General features: G+C 40.8%; 1 protein-coding gene across 3 annotated transcripts in view; it reads right to left on the minus strand.

Annotated features, from left to right (window-relative positions):
- The window catches only part of ARNT2 (aryl hydrocarbon receptor nuclear translocator 2), a 116,107-nt gene that overhangs the window by 21,215 nt on the left and 73,278 nt on the right, over positions 1–21,614 (minus strand). For all 3 annotated transcript variants that reach the window (XM_025215244.1, XM_025215245.1, XM_006033445.3), the window contains 5 exons: positions 21,034–21,168; positions 19,893–19,967; positions 12,441–12,592; positions 1,715–1,787; positions 1,431–1,554 (listed from right to left, as the gene is read on the minus strand). In XM_025215244.1, coding sequence (XP_025071029.1) covers positions 1,431–1,554; positions 1,715–1,787; positions 12,441–12,592; positions 19,893–19,967; positions 21,034–21,168 — 559 coding nt within the window. The remainder of the gene's footprint in view (positions 1–1,430; positions 1,555–1,714; positions 1,788–12,440; positions 12,593–19,892; positions 19,968–21,033; positions 21,169–21,614) is intronic.

Here is a 21,614-nt window from a genome sequence, read left to right on the forward strand (position 1 = left end):
AGTCTGATATGCAGGTGATATGTACCCAACCTCTTTTCCCCACTATATCAAACCTGAATGTGTCAGCTCCAAACTATATTACAAACCACAGTGAAGAAACAGGTCTAGTATCAACATTACACTAATGTCTGCATGCAGTGTGCAGGTTTGTCAATATTGTTTTTGGACAGTTCATCACATCTCTAACTGAGAACCATCCCTTTTTAACATTAAAAAAACCTTGATTGTGGCTCCCCTGAGAAATGAAGACAGGGATCATGTCCAAAAAAAAGCATGGCATGAGAAATTTAGACAGGGATCATGTCCAAAAAAAAGCATGGCTTGTGAATTGATAAGAATGGAAAGAAAAATGGCATTTCCAAGGACACCACCTCTCCACTAACCTCGCAGCTTGCAAGACCCTTAACCCTAACCCAACCCCATAAGCAGTCCAGAGCTGTCTGAATGTGATCCAAGAAAGCAGCCAAAAAGTAAGATGTTCTCGCTTGGAACAACATTCTAGTGTTTAGGGTTGAAGTCTTGCTACCTTCCAGCAGACCCTTTTTATGGCCTCAGTTGTTGACTTCACTGTAAGAGCAGATAGACTGGATGAATAGGAAAGCAGAAGTCTCAGCAACAGGAGGACAGAATATCAAGTCTAGATTGAAGTTACATTGCTTTCTCAGTTTGAAAAGGTCGAGTTATGCATAAGAAACCCATACAGTGAGGTCATCCCCCTGTACCCCTGCAGTTGAACACAGCAGGCCATTTCTTCCCTTCGCTGCAAGGAACTTGCACATTCATTTATTTAAAACAAATGTGAAAACTTTTGTTTCAGTGGGAAGGTTAAGAACAATAAACAAGTACAAAACAAACAAGGAAATTATTATAACTAGAAGCAACACAAACATCTGAAAACATCACCTATAAAAATAGGCTTAGAGTTAAAAAAACAGAACTCCCCAAAAAAACAACCCCAAAAGAAAACCCCTATCTTGACAGCACTGCTATTCCAGTCTTGCTCAATGAGATAAATGGGCATAACACTGTTGGAAAAAGGAACAGATATATAAGCCTCAAGCCCTATCAAGTGGATTTGCTTAAGAGTTCCACTGTAAAGGTTTTGCCTCAGAAAGAAAAGGATGGTTACTATATAAAAGCAACTCCTATTCAGAAACTGCCAGGGAAATATGCAGCTATATGAGAAAAGAGAGCAGCTTCTCTAAATTAAGACAGTACACAGTATTATCAGCCTGATCCTTAAATTCTGGAGTTTTCCTCATTCTTTTTGTGGTGGAAAATGCTTAGTTAAGACAAATTCTAGGATGCAGACATTCAGACTAATCTTGCTAACTGATTTGTCTGCCGCAAATTCCTTAAGGTAGTGTTTTATATGATGTAACAGCACTTAATACAGTATTAAATATTCAATACTAGAAGCTCTCACTTACAAGTAGTTATTCCTGCAAACATCTCAGCAAACCTAGGATCCCTCTCCTGGGAGAAGATTGCATCTGGCTTCTCCACTGACTTTCCACCCTCATGAACATTAGCTGGTATGCTTGGAACAGGCACCTGTTGTTCACATATGAAAAAGAAAACATAACTGTCCCCACCATATTTGACACCAGAAGCTCAGGTATAGTCACAATGTATTTGTATCACATTCAACACTTCAGTCAATTTGTGCATGAAAGAACAGAGACTAAGATAAAGATCTATCCAGAGTTATCACCTGAGATAAGTCATAAGATGACAACCCATCCCTCTGATGCACTTCAAGCTCTGCTTGCTGTTGCTGAAGTTGTCTGCAAAAGGGGAGGAAATAAGATAATTAAGTTACAAAAAGGAATGGCCTTGGCCCATTCCCCTTTACATTCTCTTAACAATATGACAAGCAAATGAAAAAGCTCTTAAGAATATCTGCTGGCAAGCCCTTTCCTGGAAAAGCACACTATTATTAATGCTTTCTTGCTGAGAAAATCTTTGCCACACATAGTCTGGGTGTACATGACAGGGCTGCACCCACGAATTCTCATCAACTTCCACAGACACAAAAGTGAGTAAGCAACACAGGATAGAGCCCAACCCTTCCCTAAATGATATATTGTGACAATGTCTCTCGGGTATTTTTACATTTAAAGATCACTAGGCAGACCCTTTTCTTGCTCCTATTGAAGGAGAGCAAAATTGATGTTGGCTTGAATGGAAGCAGGATCAAGCTTAGTCAAATGACCAAGAGGAAGCATTATTTCCTCATTTAGTTCACAAGCAGATTATGCCAACAGGTTAAATGACTTATAGGCAGAAACTGCTGAGAATATATAGTCAGCTATCAGAGATTGTAGGGAACCAAAGAAACAAATACAGTATAACCTCATAAATCCGGCATGCTTGAAATTTGAAAATTCTGTGTTTTTGAAACCGGGGGGCGGGTGAGGTAGCAGCGGCCAGTCCCAGAGCAGCCGCCACACACGGAGCGGGGTGGGGGATGGCAGTGGCAGCTGCCGTGTGCAAGCTTTCCCCTTCATGTCTGGGGAGCAGGGGTGGGGAGCTTAAAAAGTGCCAGATTTTTGAGAATTCTGGATTTTTGATATCTGGATTTATGAGGTTATACTGTACTGAAAAAATACAGTGGTAAGAAATTGGCAAGGCAATAATGAAAAGAAAGAAAAGCTTATTGTGTGCAAAACCATTCCTAGCAATCAACCCATTAAACATGATATAGGTTAATTTGTCTTTATCATAACCTGCATTCTATTTGTTCTCCAAATGCTTTCTGAGGCAGAACATATCAAGAAATAAATTATTTTTATATTTACAGAAGACATTTTATAAAATCCATTTCTGTCGACAACTGCTACAAAAAACACGAGTCTCATTTTAAACCCAAGAAGAATGAAGAAATTATGTAATTTAAATGAATAAGGACCCCTGCAGGTAATAGCCTTAATCCAATTATTAAAACTTTAGAAAAATTAAATGTGCAATAGCAACAGAAAATACTTCAAAAGAAACAGACAGAGTCAATAAACATTAGGGGAAACATGCCAGCATAAGGCAACTCAATTTGTCAAAACCTTCTCTGTAAATCCTTGAAACACAGACATAATTTGTGCTCAGTGTCAGGCACTGTTACTTAACTACAATGAACCAGATAAAGTTATCTGAAACCTTGAGAAACAACTGGCTGCATTTATAGTCTACAGAAGGTCTAGGGGGGGCTGGGGGATAGGGAAAGAGGGAAGACACAACATGACGATATAATCTTATTAACTATATAGCTATATGTAAGGTACAAGTCATATATATTATACATATTTTACATCGAAAATAATATACTAAATATATTGAAAGGCATGGTAAAGACCATATATACATATATACACACACACATGCTCTTTACCATGCCTTTTAATATATTTAGTTCCTTCTGCACCAGTTCTTCGCCCTGTTTGATTTCCTTTTAAAAACAACCTCAGCCTTTAATTAATGCCTTTTTAAATATCTGGATCGGTGACAGCAGTTAACTCTATATGAATTTTAGAAGTTTCCCAAAACACACCACTAACCATGCAAAATGCAACCGTAGAGTAGAACTTTTTTTTATGGGGCTAAAATATGAACAGGTTAAAATTAAATGGCAAAACTTCTAGAGATTTCAGGGCCATGATTTTGCCTTCCAAATCTATTCTTGCACAAGCAAACTGCTTGACTCCTTTCATAAATTAGATAGGTAGAAATCTTATTAGTCTAATATGGTCCAAGAAAATATGGTTGTCATGAGGTGGGTCAAGATAGTGAAGGGAGAAGTGATCCTCACAAAACTGGGGCCAAACTCAGAGGGCTTTGACTACTAGGACAAAGAACTTGAACAGGACTTTTTTTTTTTTTTTTTTAAATATACTCTGTGGAGCCAGAGTAAAGTACACGAAAGGTATGTTCATGCTAACCTGTGCTACTGAAGATGCAATGCCAATGTTTGTACCAGCTGGAGCCTTTGTACTAGTTGGGGCTACCAGAGATCCCTGTGGGACCCCAATGCACAGATCACTGTGGTCAGTTCTGTGTCTGTATCCACTAGGAACATCATTTAATATTTTAGCTATCCACTCCAGGTGGAAAGAAATGTGCACTTTTTGAAATGGTGGCTACTTGCACATCCACTAATATGGAAGGTCCAGAAGGAGCAGCAAGTTAACATAAAAAATCTGGACAGATGCCCTTGAGAATGGGGGAGTGGAATAGCTTTAAATTAACTGATCTTTCTCCAAACAGTGATCTTTGGGTAACTACTGAGAAGACTGGGAAACAGGTCTGTTCCCATTTAACATAAAGGAGGTAGAGTTTAGTGTTGTTAAACTGTTGTACGGTCCCAACAACTCTCCTGACTTCTGTACATACTACTGATGTACATGTCGTATTTACTTACATACCATATACACTTTGTCCAAAAAATCAGCACCCTGCTGCCCCTCTCCCTTCCACCCCCAGTTGGGGTGCGCATCTTAAGTGGGGAAGATGATTCTCCACCTGGAACAGAAACACTCTGCTTTGATTCTTGCTCCACCAAGCAGCAGCACTGGCATTTCCATTCAGGCAGGAGAGGGAGTCAATGGACTTTATGGTTCACTGTTCTTCACTCCAAAGGTGTTGACAATTGTCTTTCCCTTTTAATGGTCTTGGTGTTCCACTAATCATGCTAACCTTTCTTTCGGCAATTTTGCATCCTACTTGCTGCTCCTGGTCTCTCCCCTCCTATTACATAGTCCCGGAGACTCTTTAGCTCTTTTCAAAGTCCACTCCTGGAGACCAGTCTTTAGCAGCAGCTAGGGTTTCAACTTTTGGTTAACAAGAAAGGGAAGGTGAATGAGCTGAAGATTCAGCTCTGTCCCTGCTCTATGCAGTCATAATAACTCTATGCAGTCAAAATCTCTTTTTTCTTTATTATGACTGCCCAAAAAGAGATGTGCATCTTATTTGGGGGTGTGAGATATACAAAAAAATATGGAAAATGTTGACTGCTACATGGCAGAAGACATCTCCAATAATGGCTCTGGAGACAGAGAAATACTTGCCCCAAACCTATATGGGTTTGGTTTAAGGCAAGGGCCTAGAGTCATCTCAGGGCATTATGAGTTTGAAACTTTATCCTCTTAAAAAGCAGGATAGAACTATGTGACAATCAAGAAACACTTCAGGCTACAACTTAATGCTGTTTCTACAGAATACCATCTTTTATCTGAATTTCTTGCCTCCGATAGCTGAAGAGAAGTGAGGAGGATAAAATTTGATTGCAATGGTTTTGTATTGATTACTTCCTGTCTCTTGGTCACAACTGGTTAGATTATTTATGGCCTAGAGGCTCAGAGACCTGTGACCCTTACACTGTGGTCTAAAACTTATTGTGTCCTGTACCCTGCTACTAGGGACATATTGACAGGAAAACCAAAGCCAAAGCTATAACCTGGGAATTAAAATTAGGACAGAATCAGACTGACAGGAAAATAAAATTCCTGTATGTAACACCCATTGCTTCAGGCTGTTGCATTCTCCTGAAGGGCTAGTTGACCCAAGTGATAGGAATTGCAAGCTATTAGACCCTTCTCTCAAGAAGATACTACAGCTGGAGATGCGTCAGTAGAAGGAAAGGTGTTTCCAGATGCTAAGGATGTGAAGCTCAAAGGTCAGTTGCTTTGTGGGTGGTGACAGTTTCAGACCCTATTTAGAAGCATACTTTAAAGCTTGCCCATCACTAGTGAGAATGAAAGCCACTCATATTTCAAATGATTGCAGACATACTGCCAGACAAATTTAAATGAGAAATTACGTGCATATCTTTCACAAGGAGAGCGAAAGGGAATGGTGGGATCCTGTCCCTTGCAGTCTTCAAACCAGATGGTGGTGTATGCATGAGGGCCACCCAGACCTTCGATGCATATGCCTGGGCAGGAATTTTTGGAGGAGTGGAGGCTGCCCCAACTGCCCATCCTCCCTTTAGGCCACTGAGACAGAATCCAAAGACCAGACTGAGTCCACGGCTGTAGCTGTACAAGTATCTGGGAATCGAATCCAGGTTTCCTATGTGATATAGACAAGGATTCTACCACTGAACCACAGCGGACTCCTTCAAACCAGATGGTACTTTTTGGAAGATACGTTAGTCAAATTGCAAGTTACAGGGGAGAAATGTTCTGGCCTGACACACAAATACTCTAAATGTTTCTTTTGGCTTTAATGTCTAGAAAAATATAACAGACAACTTTTTGTATCATATTTTGCGAAAAGAAAAGCTAGCTCTCAGGTTATCAGAGGACGATGAGTTTCCCTTGTTATTTTATCAAACAGAAGGGGGATTTCTAAAAATTAATTCTGTCCGTAGAAAGATTTATTATTAAGAAAGCAGAACACACACGGTTTTCCAGTAAAACTCCAGGAGGTAATTTAATTACAGAAAATCTATGAGGAAGTTTTTCCAAACACCATTCTTTGAACCATAAAGGCCCATTATAAATTTATTGTTAATTCAAAAGCTAATTACATCAGTTTCAATTGTTTTTACTATGAACTATCTAGTGCGTGTATCAATAAACAGTACTTTAGGTCTCTTTTATTATGCATAAAGTATGTTTTCTTGATTCACCCACAGATATACAAATAAGCCAAACAAAACAGCATACTTAATTAATTCCATTTATTTTGCAGGCACTTTTCTAACACTTTTCCACCCTTCTCTATTTGAAAATGCTCATCAGTAAGACTTGTTAAGCTACAACACAAATATCAATGAGCCCACAAGGCTAACTGCAAATCCAGTTTACCAGAAAAAACAAATATTTGAGTACATCTTCACTGCACTGGATTTTACGTCAACAAGGCTACACATGATTCAGATTAAAATTTACTAATATTGCAAAAAGATATTTTAAACCTTACAGAAAAGGTATAATGTTTCTGAGTGAAGCTGCACTAAGAATCTTGCTACTGACTTTAGTCTCGATATTCCATAACAGTCTGCCCTTTTGAATGAATAAGCATTACTAAGGACCTAAAGGACCTACTTAATTTGTGGTTTCGTGGATTTCACGGACACCGCGAAATCTGGGACCATCTGTGAAATCAACAACAACAAAAGCATTAATAAAAATAAAATGATAGACTGGGAAGCCACAGGTCCTTTCTGCCAGGAGGGGACAGTGCCAGCTGGCAGGGTGGTACCAAGGGCAGCAGACAAGATAGCAACTGCCTCCTGGTCCTCCTCGCCTGCCAGGGCTTCTCTGCCAATCAGTGCCGAGGGGCGGGGCCACACAAAAAGTCAGCCAGCAATCAAGATGGCAGCCACACCTTGATCCCATTCCCTCCCAAGGTCTCTCCGTCAATCAGCGCTGACTGCAGAATTAGAACTTTACGCCACATCAACCCACAAAAACTGGTAAGTCCCCCCGCAATTTAGGCAGGCCTCTAATCATTAGACATACGGATCCCTTTGTTCATTAGATTTCCAAATCAGTTATGTAAGGACTGGAGCAGCCAGGGTGGTTTCAGCAAAACCCAATCATCTTGTGTTGCTTTGCAAGTGAAAGTCAACACCACCTAGGTTTTCATTTTAGATTCATGGCTTAGAGAAAGCAGTAAGAAAGAGACTTTCTGGCTAATAGATGCTAGCCAACATAGCAAGTGGTATATTGTCTGGGTCAATAGAGAGTTCTGCGTAACTGCTGGAATTCCAGGCTCACTATCAGATGGTGTATGAAACTAGGAAATCCTCTGACTTGACACAGGTGCTCGATGAATCTAAAGGATCGGATAACTAATATTGAGTTGTTGAAGTAAATGCTAGCAAAGAAGGCTTTATACAAAATTTCCCTTTCAAAATGGAGATATTTTTAGGTGAGTATGTTCTTTGTATAAATGCTAGACTTACCAGATTGTTGTCCTACCTTCAGAGAGGTCAAGAAGAATATGAATTTCTAGAGTGGGCAATTTTCTCAGTGAAGGGGAACAGACTTTGTACACAAGCTATCCTCCCCAGTCTGTTTCATTTACAATAGTGGCACAAACTTCCTCTTACTACTTTGAATAAAGAGGGACTAATAGGAAAAGCAGCAGCAGAGCATAATGGTGTTTTTAAGAAATTCCACTTTGCAAGTCACTATAAAATCTGTCTCTTTTTATGCAAGTTTGTTGTTTCCTTACTAAAGTTATTATGACTTAAGGATAAAGATCCTACTACAACCTCATCAAAAAGCCCACATGTGGCAGAAAGATGAGAAATTAAAGTTTTACTATCTGTATTATGGACCTGAAATCTCACTAGCTCTGTTACACATGAATCTGAAGCACCCAGTGATTCACACAGCTTTCTGTTCCCGGTTGTGACCTATATGGATCATTCAGAGGAAGGCAATGTTTCATCAAAGTATCTTGTTGCACGAGTCTAGAATTTGTTCATATGTACAAAGAAATACACATCAACTGGGAATACAAAAATGAAAATATTAACATCTGCAACGGTCAGAAAACAAGCCATTTCTGCTCTAAATACACACAGCATTTCAGAACTTGTTCACTCAGTCCAGGCGAGGTGGGAGTCATTCAAATGCAAAATAGTCTCTGTACATTAAATATCACTCACAATTTTTTTCTCAGGAAATCAAAGTATTAAAAAAACAGGAAGATGTGGTGAGGGAAAGTCTAATATAGGGCTCTCCTTTTCAGAAGAACATAGCACAAATGCTAAACATTAAATGCTTCCTTTTTCCAGGAAGTTTCTTTTGGATGATTATGTCCAAAAGAAACTCAGCAAACTTTTAAGCAAGAAACCAAGTGACCATTTGAACCTAATGTTTAATTATTCTTCTATATAGAAATCAAGGTTGCAAAGTCATCTGTTACAGGGCCCAAAAGGAGGAGGGTAGGAGGGGGGAACCCAACTATGATCATCACTGCCCTCTGCAGTCCTCTTGGAAAACTTAAACAGAATTTAGGGACAAATATAAAAATGAAAGTTTTCTATAAACAGGCCATAATACACAAGCACCAATGAATCTTAAAAGAAAATAATGTATACATTTGGAACAGAATGGAATTTACATTTTCTTGGAGCCTTATCAAAAAAATTTAGGGCAATTTTTTCCCACCCCACATCTTGATTCTAGGGTGATTATTAGGGATGTGTGAAATGGGCTGTATTCGATTCGGATTCAGCTCAAATTGGGGACAGTGATTCGATCTGGCCAAATCCGAATCTGAAGATTCGATGCCGATTCAGAGAATCAACGATTCAGCTATAGACATGGCTTTAAATGTTTTTTCTACATACCTTGAGGTAGCAGGCACGGCTCATGAATGCTGCGATGGTGGGGCAGATGGAGCGTCCCACAGGAGCACAAGGGGCCCCCCACATGCTTGGCAGTGGACCTGGAAGTGGACTGGAAGTAGTTCTGGTCTACTTCCAGGTCTGCCGGGGAGTGTGCTGGGGGGCCCCACCATGCCCCAGCACACTCCCCGGGTGTGCTGGGGCATGGTGGGGCCAATTGCCAAGCTGGGGCCCTCCCCAGCTTGGCAATTGGCCTGAGGGGGACCCCAGGTGCTCCCTCAGACCCAGGGTGCACTGAGCCAGGGGGCGGGTCCCCCATGCACTCTGTGGTGGACCCAGAAGTGGACTGGAAGTTCTTCTGGTCCACTTCTGAGTCCGTTGCTGAGCATGCTGGGGACCCCACACACTCTGTGGGGTGCTCCATCCATCCCAGCATTGCAGCACTCATGAGCCTCACTGGTACCTTGAGGTATGTAGTAAAAACATTTAAAGCTGTGTCTATGTCTGAATCATCAAATCTCTCTGAATCGAATCAGAGGGTTCCAATTCAATTTGGAGAGATTAAAGGGTCTCCTGATTCTAGTCAGATTTGGCCGCCAAATCGAATCAACGACCAAAGCTTTGCACAGCCCTAGTGATTATCAAATTTATAAACAAATCAAACTGATTTCTCATGCACAACTGTTTATAGCTATTATAGAGAATATTGTACCTATTTTGTCTTTAGGTCAAACAGGTTGTTCAGGCCAATATCTATGTACAGATTACTGTCTGCATATGCAAAGTAAGTGCAAAATCACTGCATCACATCCATCAGTCATGCAAAATGCAGCATGTGAACTGGAGTTAATTCTGAAAATGTGGTCCTTAAGATGTTGAGTGTCACGTGTATGTAAGTAATTAGAGGGTAGAAGTCATTAGAACTAAAACAATTCACACCATGTGCTAAAATATCCAGAAAATCTTAATTCAGTATGTGCCTTGAGTAATAAAGAAACAGACTGAGCATAACAAGACCTAGTGAGACATTATGGTAAAAATACCATTGTGTGCATCTATTTGGGAGGAGGGAGGGAATGGAGGATATAATCTGAACAAGACATGGATAAATATGTGCTGTTCCTCCTAATATAGTACTTAAAGTTTTAAGCTTTAACAAGCAGATTTATATCGTCTCATGTGTCTCCATAGAAGTAGGGAAGGCAAAACATATTTAGCGATATCATCTTGCATAAAAGATAAAAAGGAAACATCCTCTGCTGAACGAACAGCAGCCAATTTCCAAATTAGGGCAACATCTCTGGTTTGTTTTCAAAACTTACTAATGATAGATATGACAAGATCCAGAAACTGGCACAATCTTATTCACCCCAGTAGATACTAGGATGCTAATATGTGCAGTCTAGAGAAGTCCTTTCACAGCAGTAAAAACTAGGTATTCCAGAGGTCAAACTCTTACACCTTTAGACTTCTGGAATAAAAGCTTAGTTAGAGCAGTCAGGATCCAGTTTCTAGCAGCTGCCTATAATGCTGGATGCCTGTTCTTACATATGTTAATGATTAGGAACAGACATGTGGAAATGCATTCTCTTTGCACACACAAATATACTCATATGTGCTAGTCAGACTGGAGGATAGCTGGCTCTCTGACTGCTATATCCAGGACGGATTTGTGCTAAATAAAAACCACATCCACTTCTTCAGGAATAATGGTTAGGATATGCAAAAATGAGGATATTGAGAGTAAGACTAGAAATTTGGCCTCTATAGTTTCACTGTGAAGTAGGCTTGGACAACTTTTATAAGCGAACAATATAGAAAATGGGGATCTCGGAGAAAAGAATACAGTATGTACTTCTCATATCAGAGGAAAGAATATAGCACGTGTTTATAATATACAAACTCCAAAGCCACGGGAGACTTTGTTGCGCTACTGAACCTCTCAGAGAACATCTATATTAGTTAAGTGCTTGTTCAGCATTCCATTCTCCACCCTAACAGCTCTATGCTTTGAATCTAGCATTTTCCTTTGGGTTAACACTTGGTAAAAACCACAGCTCAGTGCAGAAGCACATAAAAGATTAAGCTTACCTTACAATAAAAGCCACGAGTGAAGAAACACATATAAAATTCCCTATAAAATAATGGTTTTAGCCTTCCTAGATTTGCTTCAACAGCTGCTGGCTTAGAGAGTGTCAGCAGCTTCATGAAGTTATGCACTGATTGAGGCATTGCTGGATTCTTAGGGATGCTTTTCCTTTGCAAGCAGTTCCCAGATACCAACTTTCGGATTAGACACCCACTTAGCGACATAGTTAATAAATTTTGCACAGCATAATTTAAGACAGGCAGTAACTTGAACACATGGCTTTCTGACCGACAAGTCACTGCATATGCTCAGTCCCCATCCTAAGGTAAGATTCTGATTCTCTTCTCACCCCAGATTCAAAGGGAGCCAAGCTGACTCATAGCCAATGCAATGTTCAGTGTTAGGAGCCAATATGCTCCCATCCCAATCTATTCAGGCTCCACTTGAAAGGTCTCACTGACTCAAAAATGGTAGGCATGACTCAAGAAAATGAGGACAAACTACAACTGGGATGGAATGACAAGACACAAGAGGCTAGACACCGACTTGAGAGCATGCCACTCTTTGGAAATGGTTCCCCAGCTTTCTCTTTGTGCTTATGAATAGTGAGGCCTTCTCCAGAATCTCTACATACCTAAATTGATTTCAGACTAGCTTTCAAGAGGCAAAAGTCACTGAAGCTTGTTACTCACTGCCTATGTTATTCTGTTCAGGGCAGATGTTCTGCTGTTGGAGGCCTGGCTGCCAGATTAGAATGAAGTGGATCAGGCTTGTTGGGCTTTTCTGGTTAAATAAATTATAGCTGATTATCTTTGACTCACCTAGACATTAGTTACAGACACATTGTAGGTTACAGAATTAAACAGAAACATCTACTTGTAAACTCTAGTAACACATCCTATTACAGTTTATACCAGTACAGATCAATTAAACTGGAAACAGGTCATCATGAGAATCTGCACTTGAGTTTTTACCTGGTTTATAACAGTATATAATGTGACTAGATTAGATGTTCTAAAGAAAGAGTATATGAGATCCACAAAAAACACATACTTAACATTAGTGTTGGTGCAAATTATGTATTCAATCTCATCAGAATAAGGATTCTGAAAAGTGAAGCTGCTGGTCCTGATCAACATCCATTCCCGATTTTTGGTACGAAAACGATACATCACAGATAGGACTTGGCCTTTCAGTTTCACCACCTGTAAAAGTATTTGTAAAGGTTACTGACAACAGACTATTATCTGACATACAAGCAAGCACCACAATGAGGTGAGATTGTACAAAAACAAAGACAGAAGAGGAATAAGCACAACCACCCAAAGCCACTCTCTGTTTGCAGTTAGCTCCTTCAGGAGTAAACCAGTATTAAATTATATCTGCTTCCAATTTGAATGCCAGTACAGTATGCACTCAAGGATTTCGCTTTCAGTCCAGCATCAAGGGATTAAAACCCTGGTTTAACATGTAACACATTAACATGTTTTGATAGGAATCAAATTGCACCATCTTTTCCAAGTACAAATATTTTCAAATAAATCACAAGGAAACCCTGTACAGCATGCAGAAACAAATGTCCACAAGATAAAAGATCATTGTATTAGGGTGTCCCGTTATTTGCTTCTTCATTTGGATTCTTAGGTCCCTGACAGACCTTGGATTTAAGATATGATTAACTGGTTAATCACATCTTAAGTAGTGACCTGGCCACACATTCATTCAATTACTGCCATGATAAAACAAGGAATAAGCCACAAAGTTATCATACAAAATATGTGCTGTTGGTTCCTATCACACCTTTAATTGAACATATGGTCAGTGCTCCCAGCCTTCAGAGCACACCAGACCCCTTCAAGGCTCCAGAGGCTGAGAGCACTGGTTAGCTGGGGGTTTCCAGCCAGGGGGTAGAGCCATTGGCTCTGATGAACTCCCACAGCTGGGAACACCCATCCGCTGATCAGGGCACTCAGCCAAAGGCTCCCCTGAGCTCTCCCTACTGCAGGCCCCAATCACTAGGGACTTACTTAATTTGTGGTTTTGTGAATTTTGTGGAAACCACAAAATCTAGGACTGTCTGCAAAATCCACAAAATTACCAAAAAACCCAATAAAGTAGTCCAAAAACCCAAAATAGTAGTCCTCGCTACTAGAAGGGGAAGGCACTGGCTGGCATGAAGGGCAAAGATGCTATGGCAGCTGCCCGCTCATCCCTTCTTGCCCTTTCAGGGCCTCTCCACCAGTCAGTGTCGAGGGGCAGGGCTGCTGTGGAATGCCTGCAAAAATCAGCTCTGCGTGCTTGCCACAATTTAAGTAGGTTCCTACCAATCAGCTGGAGGGCTCCCAGTCAGGGGAGCACACTGGAGCCAAGCTTGCTACTTGCCAGTGCAGGGGGAGCCTCCGATCACGACCTTGGGCTCCCCCTGAACCAGCAACATGGTGCAATGGGATCTGATGCTTGAACACACAATTACCCCTAATGCCATGCACACGTGGTATGGCAGGAAGCACCATCATTGGGATCATGCACCAGATTCCATTGAACTTTTAATTTAACGTCTGTCAGCCTTAGCTACAGATCGTATTTGTGATGCACCAAACAATTTAATAGCAGAAGAAAGCTCCTGAAGTCTTTGGACTCTTACAAAATAGACCTGGTTATCAGGGCTGTGTGAAGCTTCGGTCCCCGATTCAATTTGGCAGAGATTCGGCTCGATTCAGTGTCCGAATCTCCAAAGCTGAATCAATTCAGAGGACCCTTTAATCTCTCCGAATTGAATCAGAAAGATTTGGATAGACAGCTTTAAATGTTTTTGCTACGTACCTTGAGGTAGCAGGTGGCTCGTGAATGCTGTGATGTTGGGGCGCATGGAATGTCCCACAGAAGCGTGGGGGGTCCCCAGCGCGCACGGCAGCAGACCCAGAAGTGGACCAGAAGCACTTAAGCACTTCTGGTCCACTTCTGGGTTTGCTGGAGAGTGCACAGGGGAGGAGGGGGCCCTTCATGCCCCCCTCCTCCCAGCTTGGCAACTGGTGCCTCCTGGGTCTTGGGGGGTGCACCTGGGGTCCCCCCATGGCCACTGACGAGCATGTGGAGGGCCCCCCTCCCCCACGCTCCTGTGGGACGCTCCATCCACCCCAGCATCACAGCATTCACAAGCTGTGCTGGTACCTTGAGGTATGTAGACAAAACATTTAAAGCTGTGTCTATGTCTGAATCGCCGATTCTCTGAATCAGCATTGAATCTTCAGATTTGGATTCGGATGAATCGAATCAGGGACAGTGATCCGAATCAACGAATTGAATTACTGTCCCTGATTTGGGCCAAATCCGGATCTGAATTGTATAGGGCCCACTTCACACACCCTTACTGGCTGTTTGTCACAAAGTGAGACATCTTTTCACTGTTATGCCTGAATATTGTCAGAGGAAGTAAGTCAAAACTCCTGATTCTCCAGGACCTCCGTCTCAATACATTTATAGACATGCCAGTCCTTTAAATGCTCTCCCCTCCATTTCTTCCCGATTAAACTCCTTCATGTGTTATATCATTCTCCTTAGATGTTTCTGAGGGGCAGCAGCTTCTCAAGTAACTGTTCATTACAGCTATGTGCTTTGAAGTCTGTATAGTCAAGACAAATCAGCTCATTTTCTGGGTTGGAAGGTTCTTTGTCCTGTTGATATCCTTCACATGTTGGGGCACAAGAAACAAGACTCGTCTGTAGGTCAACCCTGACCATACAATCTTTCTTCCTCATCTTGAACCTTACCACACAAAGGCAAGGTTCTTCAAAAAGATATTTTCTCTCTCAAAAAGTGACCATGCTCCTCTCCATGTGTAAGGTGGATCCAGATATAAAACATTGAGCCGAGGAAAGAATGCACTTTGGGGACTTTCTGACAAATGGTCACTGGAACTCATTGTCGGTTTTTAAGCAGGGCCGCATACCAAGTTGAGTGAACTTTAGGGCATTTTAGGCCCCTATCTTTTGCTTGTTTTGAGCTGAGGATCTGGCTCTGTACTTCAAAGTAAGGACCTGTTCCTGTATTCACTTTCTTTCAGTTGCTCTTAACTAGTGATGGGAAATGCTTTAAAACATTACTCTTTCCTTGCCTGTGTTCTTATTCTTTTCTTCCTGCCTGAAGGCAGCGAGGCTCTCATTGTAGCATTATTTTCACAAATGAATGGTACTGAGCATGCACAGTTGTGTTGTTTAAGTCTCATAAAATTTACAAAACCTCCAAAATTCAGTCTGGATCTCTGAAGGAATCCCAAGAGGGAGAACCTAAACACTGATATCATGAACAAACACAGAAAGGAAAGTGTTGGCCATGACAACGATGATAACATAAAAAATAAAAAGATCACTCCTCAAATGAGGCGAGACAATGGCTGTGAGGGTCGGGGGGAAGAAACAAATAATTTGGACAAGGAAACAAAGCTCTGTTTAAACCTGTACAAGTTAATACAAAGATGGGAGAAGAGATCTGGAAGAACACTGCTAGCTTTTATCAAGAAAATCCTTCAGCACGAAAGCACAAACTAGGAAAAAAAATAGACAAAGGAAAATGTTAATGGAAGTGGTGAAAATATGAAGCAAGTAAGCAACAAGGAGAAATAAAACAGTGAAGAGGGAAGGTAAAAACTTGGCAAATAGCTGGACAGTACCTGGTCTACCCCTGATTTGCAGACGAATTTTTCATTACTGTAGAAATTCAGAGAGTCATTGAAGAAATGATCGTAGCACTAAGCTCTATATTTAGGGATGCAAAGTCACAATGAGTACACAAGAGAGAACTTCTAGCTGACAGTCACCTGTTTGGGATGTTTATAACTATACTACAACAGGAATGTTTGATAATACAAGGCCAAAATCCTGTCCTTGGTGGCACAAGTTTAACTGAAGTCAGTGAGACTTGTGTGTCAGTATCTAAAGGAAGAATGTAGCGTAAGAGTGGGACTGGGTTCTGCAGTGAATAAAAATGAAATCTTGATGATAAAGAAGATGACAGGACAATATATTATGCCCAAATGAGCAATCAGATCACAAACTCTTAAGACCTCTGGAAAAGGTTAGTTCTGAAACCAAGCATTGTGGCTGGGACCCACCTTGCAATGTGAAATGTGCAGCTGACTTTAAAACAGAAATAAACAACAAATAAGCTTCAAGGAACCTTTTCTCTTGCTGCCATACGGTGTTCACATTGATCTTGCCATTATCTGATGATCTGGATCTGATTCAGATGAAAAGTTTTATGGCTAGAAGTCTGGTCAAGTCATTCAGCTGAAAACAACTGGCTGCATGCACTTTTTCCCCTATAGCTTTCCACTGGATTAGGTCAGCAAATTACTTTGGGAGTAAAAGAGGAGATTTTATGCACATAAGTACAGCATCCGATTGATCCATTAGGACTTGTTTTTATTAGCCGTCTGCAGTCAGACTTTTCTGAAAGGAGTCATTCTAGCAAAAACTTGGTGCTTGCCGTATGCAGCTGGGTTTGTGAATGGCTCTAACCCAATTTGTTTTAAGTGTAATATCACAAATTGACCAGCATGGTTACAAAGATACCATATGAAGAAAACACAAAAAGCTTGAGTTAGCACCTGGTAGCTTTCATCAGGACAGCAAGAGTAAATGTTTCATGTAAAATAAACGCTTTTGTTTCAGCTCCATAAACCATATCCTTTTATCAACATTTCTTTGCCACCACACCCCGTGTAAAGAATACAGAACTTTTGTCAGTGTCCATCTGAACAGTATCCTAGTGGATATTAGATAGCTGTCTTCTGGAACCTTTGATATTGAACCCTATTTGTTGTTCTTGGCCTTGAGAACATGTCGTTCTGGCTTGATTTTCCCACCCCGATGAATGAATTTATCTTCTCAAGGAAGTAAAGACTCTGAGATGGATCCTGGCAATCAACCAACAGCGGCAAATCCCTCCCTCTGTTATACACCAACCTGATTCTGACAGAGTCAGCAATTTTAAAATGTCAACTTTTCAGGGGGCTAAAAAGAAAAGGTCACTGGAAATAACAGTTACCATTTTAATAAAAAAAATTTAAGGCCAAAGTACCCATTACAAAACAAACTGTAGTGATCTAATGCACTGAAAACCAAATTAAGCAAACATTGGCTTTAAAACAATACATGAAGCAGGGGTGTGTTTGGTGGGAAAAACCTGAACTGATGTAAAACAGTGAACACAAACAGGGCAACAAAACGACTGAAAAGGCTCATGTTCTAATTTCTCTTTTCAATATTCTTTGGAAATACAAACTGTCTAGTGCTCGGCTAAATTGTTTAGCTCAGTCTCTTATTCTTTGACTGAAGTAGCCACTTTGATCACATTGCTACTGTATTAAAAACAAACAAAGGAGGAATTACTGACTAAAGACACAGAAAAAATGGTTTAGTGCATTGAACATGGGACCAGGAGCCTGAAAAGCCTCACTTTAATTTCTGCCTCATTAACTGGCTTTCCATGTGACCTTGAACTGTCAGTTAGGCTAGGGACAGAAGTTATACATAAACCGGTTTAAGTGATCTGAAACAGGTTTAAACTTGTAACAGAATAGAAGCTCAGTGCACATAAACCAGTTTCAAAAAGTCTGAAACTGGTTTAAAATAAACCTGGATGAATGTAGTATCAGACTTAACTGACTTGGGTCAAACCAGTTTATGAAACTTCTGTCCCAGACCACTTCCTGGTTTAAGTTAAATCACAGTCCCCCAGCATCACAGCATGCTTTCCATGTCTGCTCCAGAGAGAAGAGCTGGCCCTGCACCTCTACTCCCTAGAGCTGGAGCAGTGAAGCCTGGCTGGTCAGGGGGGGATTCAGTCTGCAGTGGGGGTGGGGGGAGGGACTGCCCCCCCCAGACAAACCCCAGCTGGGGTCTGCGGCCAGGGAAGGGGTTAAACACCCCTTCCCCCACTCAAACTTACTACTGGCTGTGACTATGAACTACAAATCTCAGTGGCACCTGGAAGCAGGAAGAGGAAGTGATTAGCAACCCTGCAGAGTCCTGCTGCTGTGATTGTGGAATGCAAATCCCAGAGGCCTCAGGGCCAGCAGGAAGAGGAAGTGAACACACAGCCAGAGAGCCGTGCTCTAACGCCCCCCAGCTTCTGGTCTGAGCCACTGCAGGCATGTGGCTACATTTCCTGAATCAAAGGTAAAAGTCTGTTCACTTCTGTTTCAATTTAATCCGTGCAGTTTAAACTAACCTGCAAAGACTGAACTGATTTAACCTTGGGCTTTTTGAATTGCTGTACCTAAAGACTTGAATCAGCAAAACACTTAAAATGCATGCCTAAATGTAAAGTACACAAGTGTTCCAAGGAATCCATGGCGAAGTTTCCATTGGCATCTGTGATGCAGCACTGGGCCCTTTGCAGCCTCATCTAGCTCCCAATGAAATCAGCTGGACTCTACCCATGAACTTCAGTGGCTTTGAGTTGGTAAGTGGCTATACATGTGCTCAGCTTTATTACTGGATAAAGTAAGATGTTTTACATCTTAAAAGAGACCTCAACATTCAACACAAGACATAACAACAAAGAAAAACGGGAACATGATTTAGACTTCAAACCTGGAGAAATATAGTATGCCATGCTGCTAAATATGGAAAGAAAGTCAGCTAAGAAGAATGGTAACAACAGGACTGCTAGGCAAAAATATTCCTACTGTAAGTCCCAGTCTAATTTGAAACAATAAGTTTTACAATGACTTAAATTCTTTTAATATATCTGAGGTAATTGTGGCCCATTGCTAAACTGAATCCAATCTGATAATCACTTCCATATGTTTTCACTGTTTTTACTTTTTTCCCTACTTAATTCTATATTTCAGTTCTTTAACGGACCTTACAAAGATGTACAGATATCAAATTCTCTCTTGGCATAAACTGGCACAGCTCCATTAAATTTATGCCAATTTACAGCAGCAGAGAATTCATACCAGGGAATACAGGACGGGTGGAATTTCCAAAATCACTCAGCACCAGCCTCCACTTGTTTCCACTGACTTTAATGAAAATGTAGCGCGGCCAACGGTGAGTGTGTCTGAACATTCCACTCTCTGTATCTGTGCATCCCCCACATACATATTTTTGATTTGCTAGGTTAGTACTTTTCTCTTTAAAATATCTGGTTTTACAAACATGAAAACGGAGCTAGTTTCAACTCAACAACCCACATTCATGGAACGTAAGCACCTGTGGCTTCTATTGAATGTAGTGCTCCATGCTGGCATACCTGGAAGCAAAATGACCCTAAATGAGAACTGAGTATTTATTTAGCATATAACAACAAAGGGAAAAAAATAAATGTAGTGACTTTTCTGAAAATTCAGCAAACTGAAGGTTTGTTTGTACTGTAGCTTAATTGTAATTGCTAGGAATTGCCCCCATCTTTCCTGGATTTCAGAGCAAACACTTGAAAATGAGAAATTAATACTAGATTCTACTATAATAAAGAAATGGAAAATCTGTAGTCCAGTACCTGCTGGAAACTCTCTCTCAAATGGCTTTGATCTTCCGGATGGCAGAATTCTAGTATGTCTTTCCCCAGAAGATCCTAACAGAACACAATGGAACACTGTAAACACACAAACCTACAGACTCACCCTATAAGCCTTTAGTTCATGCAAGTAATTGCATTACCTCCAGAAGAGGTATAACAGGGCAGCTCTGTGCCGTAGGCGGCAGTAGCACATGGGACAGCCAGCAGCAGTAGCAGCTGCTATTTTTGTGCCCCACCTCCCTAATTCTTAGTTATACTACTGACCTCCAATCACGTAAGTAACTATGATTAACATGAAGAAGAATTAGTAGGGGTTGTGTCCTGCACTGCATTTACATTATGGCAAAGAAATGCATAAAGTTATTTTATGTGCATTTTAATGATTGTGAACGGTGTCAGAATAACAGGACTGAGGAGAATGGATATCCCCTCTTAATCCATTTTAGTTCATGTTATTATATGGTTGTGCTTGAAGAACCTACAGTAAAACCTACCTGAAGTTGGTACGAAAGGGAAAGTAAAATGAGCAAGCAAGGACAAGTTGTCTCCCTATGAAATATAGTCATTTAGATAGGGACACTGTAGTTCTCTTTGGGATTAAAAGATAAAATGCTGTTATCTGCAAGAGAGTTGTCACAGTTAGAAGCTCATTTACGCATTATACTAACCTAACCTTTATTCAAAGAAGTAGGCATAAGCCTAAAGGAAAACGTGCTTCAGAAATCCAGTCTGCTTATCATTCAATAAGTTGTTATACATGTTGAAAATCTACAAAATAACAGTGACTCAAAAGCAAAAATTATACTGCTTTTGAAGGAAAATCTTAATTTGAAAACATTCAGATTAGCTCAGAAGGGGGCAGTGGGGGCAGGAAGACAAAAGAGCCAAAAAGAGTATAGTGGTATCCTTTTTAATAACAACCTCTTAATTGTAAAGATGTGTGAACAGTATGGAGAAAAAGGTGAAGTTTCAAATAACAGCACATTGAGGAACAGTGCAACAGACTATTGCATCTGAATGAAAATGCTGTATCTTCTGAAAGTTACTTCATACTGTAGTTGCAAACAGAATCTCATCAATTAGTTCTAACACACCTCTCGATTTAAAAACATGAACTGACCTGAGGCTGGTAGCCAATCACACTAATGCATCTTGGATCAACAAACGTGATTATTCCATCAGAGTTGTGTCTGGACAAAAACTCCGTAGGGACGGACATTCCATTCATATCCATGCACACCGGAGAGCTAGTTACCTGAGATGGAAGAATCAGACAAATGCAATTTGGAAAAGAAACAGTCATTGGAAATACAGGCTGCTTTTAAAGTTAAGATGACAAAGTTTGTCTGCTTACTGTCAGCTTTTTAAAGGGGTCATAAAGAGAGTAGGACATATATAAAATGATGTTGAATGGTTTTGGTCTAGTCTTCAGCACAAAAACATCAGACCACTGCACACTGTTTGGACACAGAGTATAACATGAAAATACACCAACCACATTTACTAGATTCCAAGACAAGGTTTCTTCCCTGCTCAACATGAGGAAAGCAAAGCCTTGTCTTAGAACTGAGTATCAGAGTGCTCCAGCTGGGAGCGGCTGTGCTGGGTGTCACCTTGGCCAGGGACAGGATCAAAGGTATGCAGGTTTCTCCTTCCAGCGTCTGTTCTCTGCCTGGCTCCTCCCTTCCCTTCCCCCCCCCC

The sequence above is a fragment of the Alligator sinensis genome, unplaced genomic scaffold (assembly GCF_000455745.1).
Source record: "Alligator sinensis unplaced genomic scaffold, ASM45574v1 scaffold1318_3, whole genome shotgun sequence".
In the NCBI taxonomy this organism is placed as follows: Eukaryota; Metazoa; Chordata; order Crocodylia; family Alligatoridae; genus Alligator; species Alligator sinensis.